The following is a 15,934-nucleotide window of genomic DNA, read 5'->3' on the forward strand; positions in this document are numbered from 1 at the left end:
AACCTTCCAGCACTGGGCCTAGAAGTCTATAATAGATAGATAACGTTATATCTTCACGTGGATCTGTGAAGCGCAAGAGAAAGGAGGAGGAGGGTACGCGACAGATAATGACGGCGCGGGCCGATGAAGGTGAGACAGGGGTCTCTGCGCGCGTGTGTAAGAAGCCAGATCGTGGTTTTCGGTGACGTTGTGCGTAGGTGCGCCACTGACTGAGCGTCTGTGTGAATAGGTCCGTGGATGCGCGACGCAACCCAGCGAGAGAGAGAGGGGGGGGGGAGGAAGGAGATATACAAAAACAAGACAAACCACGTTCAGACACATACACACACGCATACAAGTATATATGTATCTATACATACATGCACACATATATATGTATACGTATATGCATGTGCGGTGTTGGTACCGATGTGTATCTGTCTCTCTCTCTCTCTCTGTGTATATATATAAGTGCGTGTGTGGGGTGGGGTGGGGGTTATGCTGTACTGTACTGTTTAGAGGCCGAGCGGGTGCGTCTTTGTGTCGGTGTAGGGTGTGCTTGCACGTCCGCCTGTAGGCGTATTTTTTTTTACCTTGTCGATTTCTGTGCCCCCGGTGCGTGTGCGTGTGTGTGTGTGTGCCGTACTCGTAGATCGGATGTGCCTGTGTCCACGAAAAGTCTAGAGTACCGACAAGTGCACCCAGACACCGATAGAGACGCGGAGAAGAGGTACGTTCAGGCTGTAAGAGAGAAGTGATATATACATATATATATATATATGTATATACGACCGAGGATTAGTTTCCTTCGTGCTGGAAGGAGTGGATGAGTGTTGGGGTGGTGGTGGGCGGGTGGGTGGGGGTCGGGGGTTGGGGCATGCGGGCACTACTGCTACACGGGTTAGGGTCGTTCATGCACAGGGGCGCATGCGCATGTTCACGCGCAATACAAGGCGGGGGAGAGGCGAAGCGTAAAGAGGGAAGGAGGTGGCGGTGTGTGTGGTGCGTGATGTCCAGAGAGAGAGAGGGAGGGGGGCATAAACGACACGCACGGATGAGTGGACAGGGTGCGATGCAGCTGCAAAGCATGGGCAAACTCATTCCATGACGCCTCCAAAGTCTCGCACAGCACGACGGTCCCCGTGGGCTCGCATGCGTACGAGAGGCGGCAGCACAGCATGTGCATACAGACACGCATGTCGGCACACGCACGGTCATGCCATTCGGTGCACCTTCCCATGAGGCCAAGGTGCCCCACCTGGCTCTGCGTCCCCTTTAAGATGAGGATGCAAAATCTACCTTATGAACCCCGCGGGGGGGGATACGCGCAGACACACATCGATACACCAAGAAATACCCAGACACGCGCGCACAGCCTTGACGTCTACGGCATGTACTTGGGCCGCTGAGAGGAGCGGAGGTCGAGGAAGGCACTACGCAGCGAGTTCAGCGTTTCCTTCTGTTCATCGGTCAGGATCCGCTTCTCCTTCTCCGTCATCTCGCGCGCCGTCACGCCGGAGGCGAGCTGCAGCACGTACTCGTACCACGACGCGTAGAAGATGGACGCCGCCACCGCATCGGCGTCCGTGTGGCGCGCGAACTCTTCCTGGACGAAGCGGTTGCCGAACTCTTGCTGGTCTGGTGTGAGGAGGTAGCGGAGGAAGTAGTCGTCCTTGTCCTCGGCCAGGCTGTTGTCGGCCCCCGTGGCAGCGACGGCGGCGCCAGCCACGGTTGTCTGCGAGGTTGCGCGCATCCCCGTGGCAGCGGACAAGGCTGCCTCAGACCCTTGCCTGCGCGCCGTGCGCAGCGAGACCGCCACTGCCTTGTTGTGCAGGCGAAGAATGGTGCGGTAGAGGCGCACAAAAGCCAAGCGCCACTCAGGTGACGTGTATGCCCACTCTTGCAGCTGGGACGGGTGCGGGAGGCCAGCGAGGGACAAGCGGAGGTACAGGTTCGTGTCGAGACTGACGTTTTTCATGACCGTCGCCGACGCGGCGGCCGCCGCACTGTCGCACGTCTCCACGGCTTTGTGTGCCTTCTCGCGAGCCAGCCGAGCCTTGGCAGCGGCACTGAAGGGACCGTAGCCTATCGGCCGCGCCACTGCGTCTACGCCGATAGCGCTCTCACCCACGTCAACGCCCATGCCGCCGCTGCTCACTGCACGAGATGCGTACACCTGCGCTGTGGCTACAAGAGCGCCGCACTGACGCCGAATAAGTGTGGAAGGGTATATGGGACCCACGTAGGAGGGCGGCACCGTCCACATCGCTACGGTAAAGGGGGAGGGGAGAAGGGGGGGGCCGATGGTGGGCGGCGGAGGTTCGTCCGGCGCGCTGGTGAAGAGGGCGGCGGTAACGTCGCGAGGGAGAGGAAAACAGCAGAGAAGGAAGCGCCTCATCATGGTGCAAAAAAATAAGTGTAGCCGCATTCAGCTTCCCCGTCTGATCCACGCGCACATACACACACACACACATATATATATATACAGACAGACAGACACACACATCCAGATGCAGCGCGCCAGGTGATGGTCCGCGTCGCGCAGACGGGAGAGGGTTGGTTGCATCGCGAAGACGGCTCTGAAACATTGTCTTTCCTGGATGGCGGTGCTTGCCATGCATGTGTGTGTTTGAGTGGAGTGGGCAGTGGGGTGGGTGGGCAGCTCGCGCCGGACCCGCTTCGTGCGCACGTGTACATTAGAGGCCTTCCCTCAAGACCGTCGCCGAGAAGACAGACCGAGACAGAGGTGGGGGAAACTGCCGCGACACAAAAAGACACACACACACACATAGACGCGGAGCTGATGCTCGTAATATACATCCTTGACATCAGCCACTGCCATCCTTCGAATGACCGGCTGCTGTTGGTGTCATCATTGTGAGGAAGTCTCACACGGACAAGAGCAGCGACAGCGAGGACGATGATCATGACCACGTACAAGGGAGAAAGGGAAAGGGCAAGTGCACGGCCGCGGATGGAAGCGAGCCGCAGAAGGACAACCTCAGTGCAAGAGCACACACGTATACACGATACGACACGTGCCACCGGTGGGGGTGTCGGGTAGGGGGGAAGGTCTCCCAGAAATACTGGGCGGGAGGGGGGCCATGACACCAACAGCACCCGCCATACCACCAGATCATACTTGACCGCGGCCTGACCCTCTCCCTCCACGCGCATCCATTTTATATGGCTACCGCTCCGGCGCCTTCGCTGCGGTCCGTGGTGGCGCGGCCGAGCGCCCTTGAAGAGCGCCCCATGGTAGCCATGTTCGAGTGGCCCTGCATCGTGCCGCCCAGCGCGTTGCCGCCCACGTCAACACCCATGGCGTTGCTGCCACCAGCGGCATCGCCGGTTAGCAGCGCGAGCCGATTGCGCTGCGTCTGCGGCGTCGGGTAGCCCTCCATGATATCGATCTCCTTCTCCTGCCACAAGCGATACGTGCTCTTCGCGTTTTCGGCGCGCTCCCGCTGCACCTTCACACGCTCCTGCAGCAGCGCCGCCCGCTCCTTAGCCAGGACGTTGATGCGACCAGCGATTGGCAGTGCTGCTAGCCGCGGGTTCAGGAAGGCTTCGGCGAGGGCCGCGACAGAGCGATTGGTGTAGACGCGCTGCAGATACGCGTTCCACATGAGCCGCAGGTTGTACCGCGCGAGTCGCTTGCACAGCTGCATCTCCGTGTCGTACGCGTGGCGAACGGCGAACACGACCTCCGTGTGGCTCATGGGGTTCAGCGCCAGCGCCGCACAAAGGTGCTGCAGAGGCTTGCCGGCCGACGGACGTGTGCTATCAGGCAAGACTATCTGGCGCGAAATGTAGCGGTGCAGTGCGCCGTACAGCTGGGCGAAAACGTTGAGCGAGTCACGCAGGCGGATCACCTCGCCGGCACCGTAGCGAAGGTGGATGATGTGGGCAAGAGGGTCGGTGGTGTTGCGTAGCTTCAGCGGCCATGGGTGATAACCGCAGCGGTACTCGTTCGTGAGCATCGGCATGAGCAGCGCGCCGGCCGACTCGACCATCTCCCGCGAAGCGCTCACGACGTTGGTGAGGATCAGGTTCTCGCTGAGCGTCTTATCCGCAAGAACGGAGCGACGGAGCAGGCTCTGTGCCGTGTTCTGCATGACCGTCTTAAAGAAATGAATCTGCTCCGTAATGTACATGCGCATCTGCTGCAGCTCCGTGCGGAGGTCGGAGACGTGTTGCTGAAGGATGGCGCGAACCCGCGTCGTGTCTGTCAGCGCCTGCAGTCGTTGCACCTCGTGCTTCTGCTCCTCAATGAGGTAGTTATGCTCAGCGGTGCGCATGATCATGTTCTTCTTCACCGCGTACTGCCGCTCGTTGTATTTGTTGCGCAGCTCATCAAGCTGCCGCTTCTCATCCTTGCTAAAGCTGTTTTTGACCGCCTCAATGTCCGCTTGTGCGCTGCGCACCATCTGCAGCTTGTGCGAGGGAAGCACCACATCCTCCTCGACGGCAAGCAGCACCAGGTCTAGAAGACTCTGTACCGCCTCTAGGTCGTTTGGCTGCTGGCGATCCGCCGTCACTCCAGTAGCAACGCAGCTGCCGACGACGGCGAGGGAAGAGACACCTGCAGCAGGGACACCCACCCCCGGCGGAGCGGCTGAGAGGCTCGCACCGAGAGAGGTGCATCCGCCGCTCGCGTGCCGCTGCATCGTGGCCAATCGCCCACGACCACAACCGCTGGTACCGCCGTAAACACTCCCGATGCTTTCGCTGAAGCTCATACGGTGTGTTAAAGGCCGCTGCAAATATTGGCGGTGCTGTTGCCCATGCACATCTGCCGATAGTGACAGCGTCGTGGGCGACAGGGTACTCGCGCCCAGCTGCTTGTACATGCGCGTGGTGCCGCCGAAGACAGACGCGTTGGGGCCCTCATTATGTGCGTCGTTGGCGCCAGAGGAGACCATCACGCCGCGCAGGGACTGTGGCGGCGAGTGCTGTTGCTGTTGCAGCAGCTGCACCCGCCCTGATGCCAAGCGCAGCTGGGAGCGGAGCATGGTGCACTCCCGCACGAGTGTCTCTCGCAAGTACTGCAACACGCGCTTCTTCTTCTCGGTGTACTGCAGCTCCTCGCACAGGTGATCAGCCAGGGCGCTGCGGTGCATCTGCGCATCGGCCAGCTGCACCTCAAGCGCCTCCAGCCGCTGCTGCAATGCCGCGTAGTCGGCCTTCGGCACCGTGGTTAGATTGTTTTCCTCGGTCACGGTGCCAACGCTCACAAGGCGCGTTGCGCGATGAGCAGCCTCAAACGCTGGTGGCGGCGCCACCGATGCCACAGCAGACTCCATCATCGCCGTGACTGAGTTCTGCGCGGATACGGCATCACTTATGGATGTGGAGCTTCCACCGTCAGCACCGCTGCCCCCTCTCATGTGATCTCGCAGCAACTGATGCTGGTGCTGAGGGTCGCCGTATCCAGCCGCGGCCCCGCCCTGCAGCGTCGCATCGTTGAGCCGTGACGACTTGCCGTAGCCAGACGGCAGCTGCACATCACTCATCGCACCTGTGCCGACTGTGAAGGCGCCAGGTGGCGCGGCGCCGCCGGGATTGAAGCTCCTCGACGCGTTGACGATGGCGGGAAGTGACACGGCGGCAGTCGGAGTGGCCGCTGCTGCTAAAGCGCGCACGGACTCGCTCTGTGCAGCACCTCCGCCCAAGATCTGCCCGTGTATCGCGCCTGTGACAGGGTCCTCCACGTAGCCGGCGCGAGGCAGCAACACCGGCTTCTGGCGAAGCTTCTGATACACAAGCGCCATGTCCTGCTGGGCGGCCCCTGCCACCGTCGCCGTGTCTTGGCTCGCGCTGTACTGCGAGTAGAGCGGAATTTCCTTTAGAAGCCGGTCCAGCAACGCGCGCGACTCGAAGGAGAAGACGATGCAGTCCTTAAGTGAACCACCCTCGGCGAGCGACATCTTCTTCTGCAAGGTGTCCAACACATGCTGAATGACGAGCCGCAATGGGAGGGGGCAGGGCTGCGCGGCGATGTCGCGCTCTAGCCTGCTCTCCTCCTCCGCCGCCGGTGCCGCAGCACCCGACGCATCGCTCATGCCCATCGCCGCCGGTGCGGCAATGCCGCCCACGGCGCCGGAGGTGCGCGAGCTGGCGTCCACCTTGAACTGAATCAGCCGCGAAGAACTTCTACCGCAGGCGCGTGTTGAGATGGGGGCTTCGCCCCGTGGCCCCGTTGAGTCGTACTCAGGCACCTTGGTGGTATTTGTGCTCACGTGGCAGCCTGTGAAAAGGCGGGGGTTTGGTCGACGAACGGTGTTCGCCTCGCTCTCGCCGGGGACTGGATGAATGGGAGAGGAGGGGGTCGAGGTCGGCTGGCGGGACGGCGAGGTGCGGCAACGATACCTTGTGCTTCGCTGAGGCGCCGTGTCCGCTGCCGTCAGCACCTGCTGATCCCCCTCACACGCCATCTGCAGGTCTACGCCGTACTGCTCCGCCAGAGAAGCGCGGGACACTTCAGCGTAGTTCAGCTGACGCTGCAGCCGCCGCATGATGCGGTTGTAGACGCCTTGCAAGTTTGCGTGCACTACCTCGCCGTTGGCGGTGAGAGGCTCCGCGCCGCGCTGCTGCTCTACCGGGCTCCCACTGGCCGCGAAGGCGCGCTGCGTCGGTCGACTTTGCTGCAGTCCGCCTGCGGCTCCGTGGCGGCCCCGCCCGCCGCGAGGGGAGCTGATAGGCTCCAGACGAGAGCCGACGTAGTTGGCGGTCGACGAGCCGGGGGCTTCCGTGTTGCGCTCAAGCAGGCTGTACGGCGTCCGCTCCGGCAGGGAGGTGGTGGCTTGCAGCGTGTTCATGTTGTTCACGTACACCCGCTGTGCGGCGCTGCTCGGGAGCTCGCAGCCGTTGTCCTCGAAGGTACGCGACATCGAGAAAGGGGGCACGGAAGGGTGCGGTGAGGCGGAGGCGCCACAAATGAGGGACGCACGCACACCCTCACACTCACACCCAAGTGATCACTCAGAGGTGCGATCAGAGGGGTGGCGGCGGCGGTGGTGGTGCTGGCGGTGTGTTCCCGCTTGTTAGAAGGCGTGCACTCCACAAGAATACCTCTACGTGCGTCTTGGAGAAAACAAATATATGCTCGTGCATGTGTGCGCTCGAGTACGCAAGCATGCGTACATGGTTGATGTTAGGAGAGGGAGGTGTGTGTGTGTGTGTGTGTATGGGTAGGCAGGCAGGTGGTAGGCGAGTAAGTCGTTGGAAGCACAAGAAGACAACCATTACGATGAGCTCTAGAGTACAAGCGTGTGTGTGTGTGACACAGAAGAGGACATACGTAGTTGTACGTGTTCCTGCGTGCGCGTGTGTCGGTACATGCCATATGTCATGTGCGTATGTATGTGTTTCAGAGGTCTGTGTCGACTCGTGTGCATCTACGTGGCGGCCGGCCCGCCCCACAGGCATCGTCCATTGCTTTACCCGCACGAACCCCCCCCCCCCCCCCCCCACACACACACACACACAGGCACACACGACACGTGCCAATGAAACAGCAGAAAGAAAAAATGAGCGCAGCGCGCACACGACATGCTGATACTCACCCACGCATCTCGATTAGCGCTGCCCGCTCGTGATGGAGCGAGGCGCAGGACCTGTCGGGGGTAGGGAGTACATATTGAGGGGCTCCTCCGAGAAACACTCGCTGGCTGTGAGATTGATGACCGCGGTATCCCCTGCCGCTGCCGCACCAACACTCGCCACTGGAGACTATACACCATTCTCGTGGAAGGAGCCGACGGAGCTAAAGCTTGCCGCATCTGCCTCGTCTGTCACAGTCGCCACCTCGAAGACATCGACAGTGGTCATGTTGGCATTGCCTACGTCGTTCATGTTCGGCACTGACGGCAGCGGAGAGGGCGAAAAGATCAGCTGCTTTCTCGACAGAGGCGCGCATGCAGTGCTGGCATCGGTGTCGCCCACCGGGAACAGCTCCACCGCGATGGCTAAGTTCTGTGGCGCCGCACCGTCGGAGCGAGGACTTGGAGGCGCGTCATCTTCGACATTGCCAAGGTGAGCCTCATTTGCTCCTACTCGTGGTGGCGGTGGTGGGCCGCGAGAGGCGGCTGCCAGGTGAGCGCGATCGCCCGCAGTTGCCATGAACCCAACAGCGATTTTGGTCGTGCTCGATGGAACATGTCGCTCCGCATTCTCTTCCACGATATAGGTGACGGAGGAGCTGCTGCTGTCGGCACTGCAACTGACATTCTGCTTGTCGCTGGTGCTTGCCGCAGTTGTTCTGGAGTCGAAGTCGCTACTTGCATTCGGCGCTATGGCCTCCTCAGCAGACTCCTCGAGCGGCGACAGCAGCGGGCAGGAGCTACCGCCGGTGGGGTGCTTGTGTGCATGACGCGCCATAGACGGGGTGCGCTCGGCGTACTTCTCCTCCTCATCCACCACGGCAGCTGCATTCCGTAGCTGCTGCAACAACGCCGAGGGCCGGACGTGCGGCGAAGAGCGCAGCTCCCACTGTTCTGCCGATGGATGCGAGGCGGATGCAAGCACAGAAGCTGGCGCCTTCGGAGCATCCGCAGCGGCAGATGAGGTGGTCACTGCCCCCGCGACGCTGCTGTCATGTAGGACGACCGGCGGCAGGTGGCTTGCAGGCCGCCGACGCGCTGGTAACCGTGATGCGTGCGACGCTGCTGCCGAGTAGCGTGCGGCAATTGCTCGGCTGTGCGTGGCACTGCTCATCTCCCACACCGGCTGCTGCCTCTGTGGAGGGGACGACGGCGTGCACGTGTTCACAATGACCATGGCGGCGGCAGTAGTGGACGCTGAAGGTTGTGCTGCGGTGGGCGTGCCTTCCCGCTCGTCGTCGCGCCCTCCATTGCGCGCTGGCGGTATTTGTGCCGCTGGGCTCATGACCACATCGCTGCTCGTTTCTGTGTGAGCGGGGACGGTGGAAACCGAGGGGAACGACAGTGATGGTGTCAGGTAAGGGGAGTTGACGGGGTCCGCAACGTCGTCGGTGTCGCTTGCTCGAGTGCTTACCCTCGCTGCTGTTCTTGGGGCAGGTGCCCGCACTGTTTCGGCTCCCTGTTCACCGGCTAAGGCCCCGATCTTGGTGGCGAGCGAATGCCGCCTGCTCTCCCACTCGAGCTCACGCAGGCGTTCGTAGTGGTCGCGCAAGACGCGCATGAGGCGACAGCCGTGCGCCATGACGATGCGCAGCCGTGCCTCGCCTTCTTCGTGCGCGAGGGCTGCCCAGCGCACTTGTGATGTACGGCGTACAATAACAGCAGCTACGGAGGAAGGCAAGGGAGATGGAGGCAGTCGAGAACGCGTCGTCGGGGAAGCTGTCTGCAGCGCCGTGGGCTGTGCCGGTGACGTAGGGGCACTGGAGGGATCCGACAATGAGCTGAGCGCGTCCATCGACGCCGCGGATTTGGTGGCCGGTGCGACCCCTGTCTTTACTCCCACCGGCACTGTTGCCCCCGTTGCCCGCCACCCCAGCTTGCGGTTCCACTGAGACAGAGGGGCGGTGGCAGACACATCTGCTGTCATCGCCGAGTACGGGCGATGGCGCAGCGGCGACAGGACAGTGGCGCTCCTGTCTGCGCGGGGGTAGATGTAAACACGCTCTGACGCCGGTGGGGCGGGGCACACCAAAACACTACCTACAGCAGCTGGTGCTGAAGCCGTTGCAAACGGCGTGTCTCCGGCGCATTGACTGCGCCGCTGCGAGCGTGACGGCGATGCTGCAGAGGTGATGAAGATGGACGGTGGTGCCACGCCCGAGCTCTGCTGCGTGTGCGCTTCGTGGGACTTACGGCGACGGCGGTGCGCCGATACCTGATTCGCTTCAGCGCTGCGAGCTCTGGAGGCGGAGTCGGACCGCGCAGACAAGGGACCGGTCCTACTCGAGCTGCGATGACTGCCACGATGAAAGCGACGGCGACCACTTCCGTCGGTGTCGCTGTTACTAACGGTGGTCACCGCCGTCGCCGACAGCACCTCGCAAACCTGGCGCATGCCAAGTATAATCACTTCCACGCTCCGCGCCGCCCCTTCTAGTACAGCGCGTCGGAGCTGCGCGTCAGCACCCATGTCACTGCCAACGTAAACGCCCTCGCCGTCCCTGCCATCTTGTTCCATCCGTGCGTTACTATACTGCCTGGGTCGATGGGGGGAGGCGTACAGCAGGCTGCTTTCGCACAGGTCGCGGCGGTCGCCTGTGCTCGTGCCGTGGGGCACCGCAGCGTCGTCTTTCAACAAGTACGGAATCCACTGGGTGGCGGGGGTAAGGCAGTGCCAGTTGGTTGCAGTCGAGCACAATCGACCGTCGGTGCGCAAGGCACCGCCACCTTTCTCATCAGCCCCATTCAGGCAGCGCATCAGCGTCGATGCATCAGCGCCGCTGACGCAGTGGCGCGATCGGCCCTCGCAGGGATCTGAGAGAGATGCCGACGGTGCGCGCCGTTGCTCACGGCAGCGCAAGAGCGCACGCTCCGCTTCGCGGGCCTGCACGCCGAAGCGGCGCTCCTCCGTGAGGTACGACTTCGACGCCGACTTTGCCACTGCCGAGCCGGAGCAGCAGCGGCACCGCGGCTGCAAAGGCGAGAACGACCGACGACGGTGGTGGTGATGGTGTTCGATGAGCGCGCGCTCGCCTAGTTTAGATGCTGCCGCCGCCGCTGCAGCGTCGCTGATGTTGAAAGGTACCTCCGCCTCCGTGAGGTCTGTCATCACCTCACGCCACTGCAGCGTGAGACCAGCGAGAAGGCGCGCCAGAAACCGCGTTGTCTCACACTGCTGGCGCAGCGCCGACGCCGCGGCGTCAGCTGAAGCTGAAGATGTAGCGCGGCCGTCACGTCTGGCGCGCTCTCCATCTTGCGTGTATGACGGCGCTCGCGAGTTGCCGCGCGAGAAGGGCTTCGAGCGGCGACCAGGAGCCCTCCATCCACAGGCATCCATCTTTAGGGCTCACGTGAAGGAAAAGTCTAGGGAGACCTGAGCGAGAGGCGCCACACATCCGAGAGGCTCCGTGTCCTCAACATACCACCGTCCCTCCACTCCCTCGCCAGCGAACAAAACCCGCCGCAAGAGCGGAGCAGGCGTGAAAATCCAACGGCCAACGACACGACCAGGTCGAAGGAGGGGCGGCGGCCGTACAGAACCGGCCGAATGCCCTCGAGGGACGCTCCTGTCTGTGCGGGACTCGGCCTCTGTTGTGCGTCTATGTGGATCAAGATACACGTACGTGTTTTGTGTGCTTGTGGTGACCGCATCTGTATCTGTGTGTTTACGGAAAGTGGAAGAGAGGAGGGAAGGCAGCGGCGACGGGAGAGAGATTGGCAGGGCTCCGTGATACAACGCACGCGGAACGGAAACAGAAACGGCACGACGACCAACGCCTCACAGCTGCGTAGGGGCTGTGAGTATCACAACAACGACACAAACCCACATATACATCGAGACGCGCAGCTGCAGGTGGCCGCTGCATTTTCTGCTTTCGTCCCCCGTGGTGGACCTGCCTGTGCGCGCCCACGGCCGTGCCTAGTAGTCGATTCGCCATGGCGGAGCTCATGAGGCCAGGAAGGGACTCTTTGGTGACACCGCCATTGTTCGCAGCACCGTCTCCTCCCTTCTTTTGAGCTGCTGCTGCTGCTGCTACTGTTGCAGTGCTGTGTGTGTATGTGTGTGCGCGCGCTGAGCTGCAGCGGTTGGCAAAGTCCGGCCAACGAAGAAGAGAAATACACATCATGGCAAGAAGCGAGCCCCGCCACCCGCCGCCGCCCTCACAAAGGACGAAAAGAAATCGGCGAACAGCGGCGGGCGTGCGCACAGTGGCGACGCGTGGCAGCTGTCGTTTTAATGCGGATGCTGAAGGTGCTCGGGGCCGGAAGGAGGGAGGGAGAGGGAGGGGGGGGGGAGCGTTGTGCAGCTCGTTCACTTGGTTGCTTGATTACTCTCCTATCACCATGGCCGAGGAGCCCACAAGAGAGGACAAGACAAAGACGTATCAGTGAAGACGTGAGCGAAATAGGCGGGCGCACCCTCCCCTCCCCATCCCTCGACCTTGTATGACACCAAACACCAACGCATCACACATGCCCGCACATGCGGGTTGCAGATGTGCCCGCAGCCCGCGGATGAGCAGGGCAAGCTTGTGTGTGCACTGTGCACGCGCGTGGGAGAGTGGCGAAGTTCACGAAACTCTGTCCATGTCCACGGCGCTAGAGGTGAGGGCACAAAGAAGGCGCGTGTGTGTAGGTGGTGGTGGGGAGGAGGGTTGGGGTCTCTGAGTGGCCGCTACAACGACCATGTCAACATTGCCCGGAGGAGGAGAGAGGAGGGGACAGAGACCAAACCACGAAGAAAACATGCGACATGTATACGTGCAGGCTGGCCAAAGAAGAGGCGAAAGCTGGTATATCGTCACACACACACACACACACAGAAAGAGGAGGAGGGAGGTAGGTAGGGTGGGGTGGGTGGGGGAGGCACTCGTACATACAGAGGCGGAGGAGGAGGGAAAAGAGCGAGTCATTGTGGTGACAGGGGCCTCAACATTGAAAACGCAAAAAAATGGGGTGGGGGGCAGGGGGACAGCCGTAGATTACATCGCTACTAGATAAGATACACACCCCATACACACGGGGAGGGGAGGGGAGGGGGGGGGGAAGGTACCGGTGGCGCGGCACAGCCTAAAGCAACGTAGCCGCCGCCGCCGGGGTGGGTGGGTGGGGTTGGAAGAGTCCCCGAGAAGAAGCCTATCGAGTTGGCGATGTGACGCCGGCGAGTCAGTGGATGCAAATCCAAAGAAGAAAAAACTGTTGCGAGGGCGTCGCGAGGGATGTGGGGTGCGCTGGAGAAGTTGGCGATGATGGTTAGTGGAGCCGACAGGAACGCGCGTCGGCGGCTACCGTACGGAAGCAATGGAAGCAGCTCTCGAGTAGTACATCCATCGACGTGGTCATACGAAGGCACTCGGGTTGGACCGCTTCGTTGGCTGGGGGGTATAGTTGAGACGCGAGATGGCAGGAAGCGACGCCGCCGCGGCCACGGAGCCCACCGTAATCCGCCGTGACGTGCTCGCTGCCGAGCCTGTCACGGGCTCAGGACTCGTCGCTCTCGCCGCATCGGCGGCTGGGGAGGGCGGCGCTGTGGACATGATTTTTGCCGCGGCACCGCCACGCGCCCCGGGCTCGCCACCCGACGCGGCGGTGATGGCGGGTACTGCGCGCAGCTGACCCATCACGTTTTCCAGTGCGCTCGGCGCCATGGCCAGCGACTCCACACGGTTCGGCCGCCGCCCAGAGGCGGAGAGGGTCGACGAAGCCGGTACATTCACTAAGGGCGTGGGCTGCTTACGCTGTGCTGCCGCCGCAGCTGTCGTTGTCGCGGAGACCATCGCCTTCTGCATGGCCGGCGGCACCTCCTCCCACTGCAGCTTGCCATCCTCGATGTCTCGCTCGATGTCCTGCACCAGCGCACCGCGGACCCCTTCAGCGCCACAGAGGTAGCGCTGCGGCTGATCTGCCATGACTTCCTCGATCGTGCGCTGGCGAGAGCGCTGCGTGCAGTGCAGCTGTCCCAGGTCCACTGCCTTTGCCGTGCGCAGTGAGCTAGAGCCCTTCTGGGTTTCTGCACGCTGCGGCTGATTTTCGTGGCCAGATGAGCTTGACATCGCCCTCGTTGACGCGGTTATGCGACTGCGCCGATACGCCGTGCCACCGTAGGTGTGCTGTCGCTGCGAGGCGGTGAAAGGAAAAGCACAGCCACGCGTTTCGGCGAACGTGCGAGGCGGGGCCGCGTGCGGGTTGCCCCGGTGCACCGTCATCCCTGCCAGCGCACCGGCACTGCCGCTCTCCCTGCTCGGAGGCGGCGCAACGGGGGCGAAGCGGGTGCCGTCGCCGAAGCCGTAGAGGTGGTTGTACTGAAGCATCAGTGTGTCGGCCGGTGGATCGTGTGGGACGTAGAAGCCTTTGCTGCGGTGGTTGTAGTAGATGTAGTCGTGCTGTTCTGCCGTCGACTTGCCATGTCGAGGGTCGCGGCGGCGCTGCTGACGCAGCGTGTTGACCTCTGGCAGGTGCGCATCGCCCAGCATATCGATTTCGCGGCGAAGGTTGGTGCTGCTAGCTGCGGTGCCGCCGAAGGAGTCCGACATCGTTTGGCGTGACGCCGAGAAGACGGATCGAGGTGGCTGGTAGCTGCGGCGAGCCGAGGAAGCAGCCGACGCGGCGGCTCCCGGGGACTGCTTGCGCTCAGACGCCGTCCTGGGCGCGATGCTGTCGTCAACGTAAGGGTCGCTTACGTTTCCGCGACTGAATCTCGTGAGGGTGTTGCGCGGAACCGCGCCTACGGTGGACTTCGTTCCGTGAAAGGTCTCTTCCAGCACGAGGGGTGACACATGATCGGTCGAGAGCAGGTAGCGCGAGTAGGAGCCTCGGTCCATCCGGTTGACGTGGCTGTTCTCGTGACCGCGGCGGAAAACGACGAGGGCGGTGCTTGGGGTTAACAACGCGGAGGCCATGGCGATGCGCTCCGCTTCGGGCAAGTCGTACACACCATCTACTCCGCCCGTGGTCGCGTGGGGCGACATGGACGGGGTGAGCGTTGTACCACTGCAATGCAGCACGACCGCAGGCTGCTGCTGTTGTTGCGACTGCGGCTGACAGACTTGCTGCTGTGGTTGCCGCCTTGGCAGATCGTGCGGCGGCGGCGACGGCTTCATTAGCCCTGCAGTCGTCTCTGGCGAGGAAGCGCGGTCTTGCTTGTCTAGGTCAGTCCCCGCTGCAGGAGGTACGGCCATTTCTACCCGGGCGCTAGCATCCGGAGGAGGAATAGCAACAGCAGCAGGTATGGGTGCGGCTGAGTCCTCTACAGCCTGGTCTGATCGGTCCATGCCCTTCTCACCTTCGTTGTTATCAACGCCGAGTCCCGCCCTGTCGGAGGCGTTTTCCACCTTAGCATCAACCTGAACACCATCGTCTGTGGTGATGGACGAGTGCGTCGCTGCTGTGTCTGCCCCGGCCACGGCATCGACGCTGCCATGCTCATCCTTCTTACTATCAAGCAGTTCTGCCGGCAACTTGCCGTCTTGCGTCATGGCTGCGTCTTCGTGCTCTGACGTGTTTCCGACTTCTTCCACTGGTGCGGCGGCATGTGGCGAGTCGGAAGTTTCTGCCCGCGCTTGTAGCATCGGTGTCGACCCTGCGCCATCCTCAGCTGCGTCCACGCCGTCCTCGGCGGGCTCCTGTTCTTCCACGGCCTGCGCCTCCTCAGCTGGGGCGGCATAGATATCGGCGTCGGCGGGCTCCTGCTCTTCCACGGCCTGCGCCTCCTCAGCTGGGGCGGCGTAGATATCGGCGTCGGCGGGCTCCTGCTCTTCCACGGCCTGCGCCTCCTCAGCTGGGGCGGCATAGATATCGGCGTCGGCGGGCTCCTGCTCTTCCACGGCCTGCGCCTCCTCAGCTGGGGCGGCATAGATATCGGCGTCGGCGGGCTCCTGCTCTTCCACGGCCTGCGCCTCCTCAGCTGGGGCGGCATAGATATCGGCGTCGGCGGGCTCCTGTTCTTCCACGGCCTGCGCCTCCTCAGCTGGGGCGGCATAGATATCGGCGTCGGCGGGCTCCTGCTCTTCCACGGCCTGCGCCTCCTCAGCTGGGGCGGCATAGATATCGAAGTCAGTGTCTACATCTGGCGGCACCTCTACCTGTTCGGTTTTGCGGAGACCGTCATCGGAGCTCATCGTCGCCGTTGCCCTGGAGCACTGAAGGTATTTCTAGTACTTGATATTGCTTGCGCAAGAACAGCTGTCTGCGTCTGTCTTGCAGGGTGAGAAGACAGAGTAATAGAGAAGGAACCGTTGCGCCAGTCCCTGGTAATCTTGGTGGTCGTGGGGCGGAGGAGTCGAATGGCGGCCGTCGCTGTCTTGCCCGCCGTCACGCTCGCTAGCTTCTCAATGCGTCCCACGGTGGGTGTG

The 15,934-nt window shown here is 62.2% G+C and overlaps 4 protein-coding genes across 4 annotated transcripts; all 4 read right to left on the minus strand.

The window, feature by feature from the left end:
- Nucleotides 1-1,363: 1,363 nt before the first annotated feature.
- LMJF_13_0820 (conserved hypothetical protein) lies at nt 1,364-2,122 on the minus strand (the record flags this gene model as incomplete). Its single annotated transcript, XM_001681774.1, has 1 exon — nt 1,364-2,122. One exon carries the CDS (start codon nt 2,120-2,122, stop codon nt 1,364-1,366), a length of 759 nt encoding a protein of 252 aa, XP_001681826.1.
- Nucleotides 2,123-3,161: 1,039 nt separating this feature from the next.
- Nucleotides 3,162-6,872, minus strand: LMJF_13_0830 (conserved hypothetical protein; the record flags this gene model as incomplete). The annotated part of the gene is made up of 1 exon (XM_001681775.1): nt 3,162-6,872. One exon carries the CDS (start codon nt 6,870-6,872, stop codon nt 3,162-3,164), a length of 3,711 nt encoding a protein of 1,236 aa, XP_001681827.1.
- Nucleotides 6,873-7,713: 841 nt separating this feature from the next.
- Nucleotides 7,714-10,920, minus strand: LMJF_13_0840 (hypothetical protein; the record flags this gene model as incomplete). Its single annotated transcript, XM_001681776.1, has 1 exon — nt 7,714-10,920. The coding sequence occupies one exon, from the start codon at nt 10,918-10,920 to the stop codon at nt 7,714-7,716; it is 3,207 nt and encodes a 1,068-aa protein (XP_001681828.1).
- Nucleotides 10,921-12,922: 2,002 nt separating this feature from the next.
- LMJF_13_0850 (conserved hypothetical protein) lies at nt 12,923-15,700 on the minus strand (the record flags this gene model as incomplete). Its single annotated transcript, XM_001681777.1, has 1 exon — nt 12,923-15,700. The coding sequence occupies one exon, from the start codon at nt 15,698-15,700 to the stop codon at nt 12,923-12,925; it is 2,778 nt and encodes a 925-aa protein (XP_001681829.1).
- Between the last annotated feature and the right edge of the window lie 234 nt (nt 15,701-15,934).

This window comes from Leishmania major, chromosome 13 (genome assembly GCF_000002725.2).
Source record: "Leishmania major strain Friedlin complete genome, chromosome 13".
Taxonomy (NCBI): Eukaryota; Euglenozoa; class Kinetoplastea; order Trypanosomatida; family Trypanosomatidae; genus Leishmania; species Leishmania major.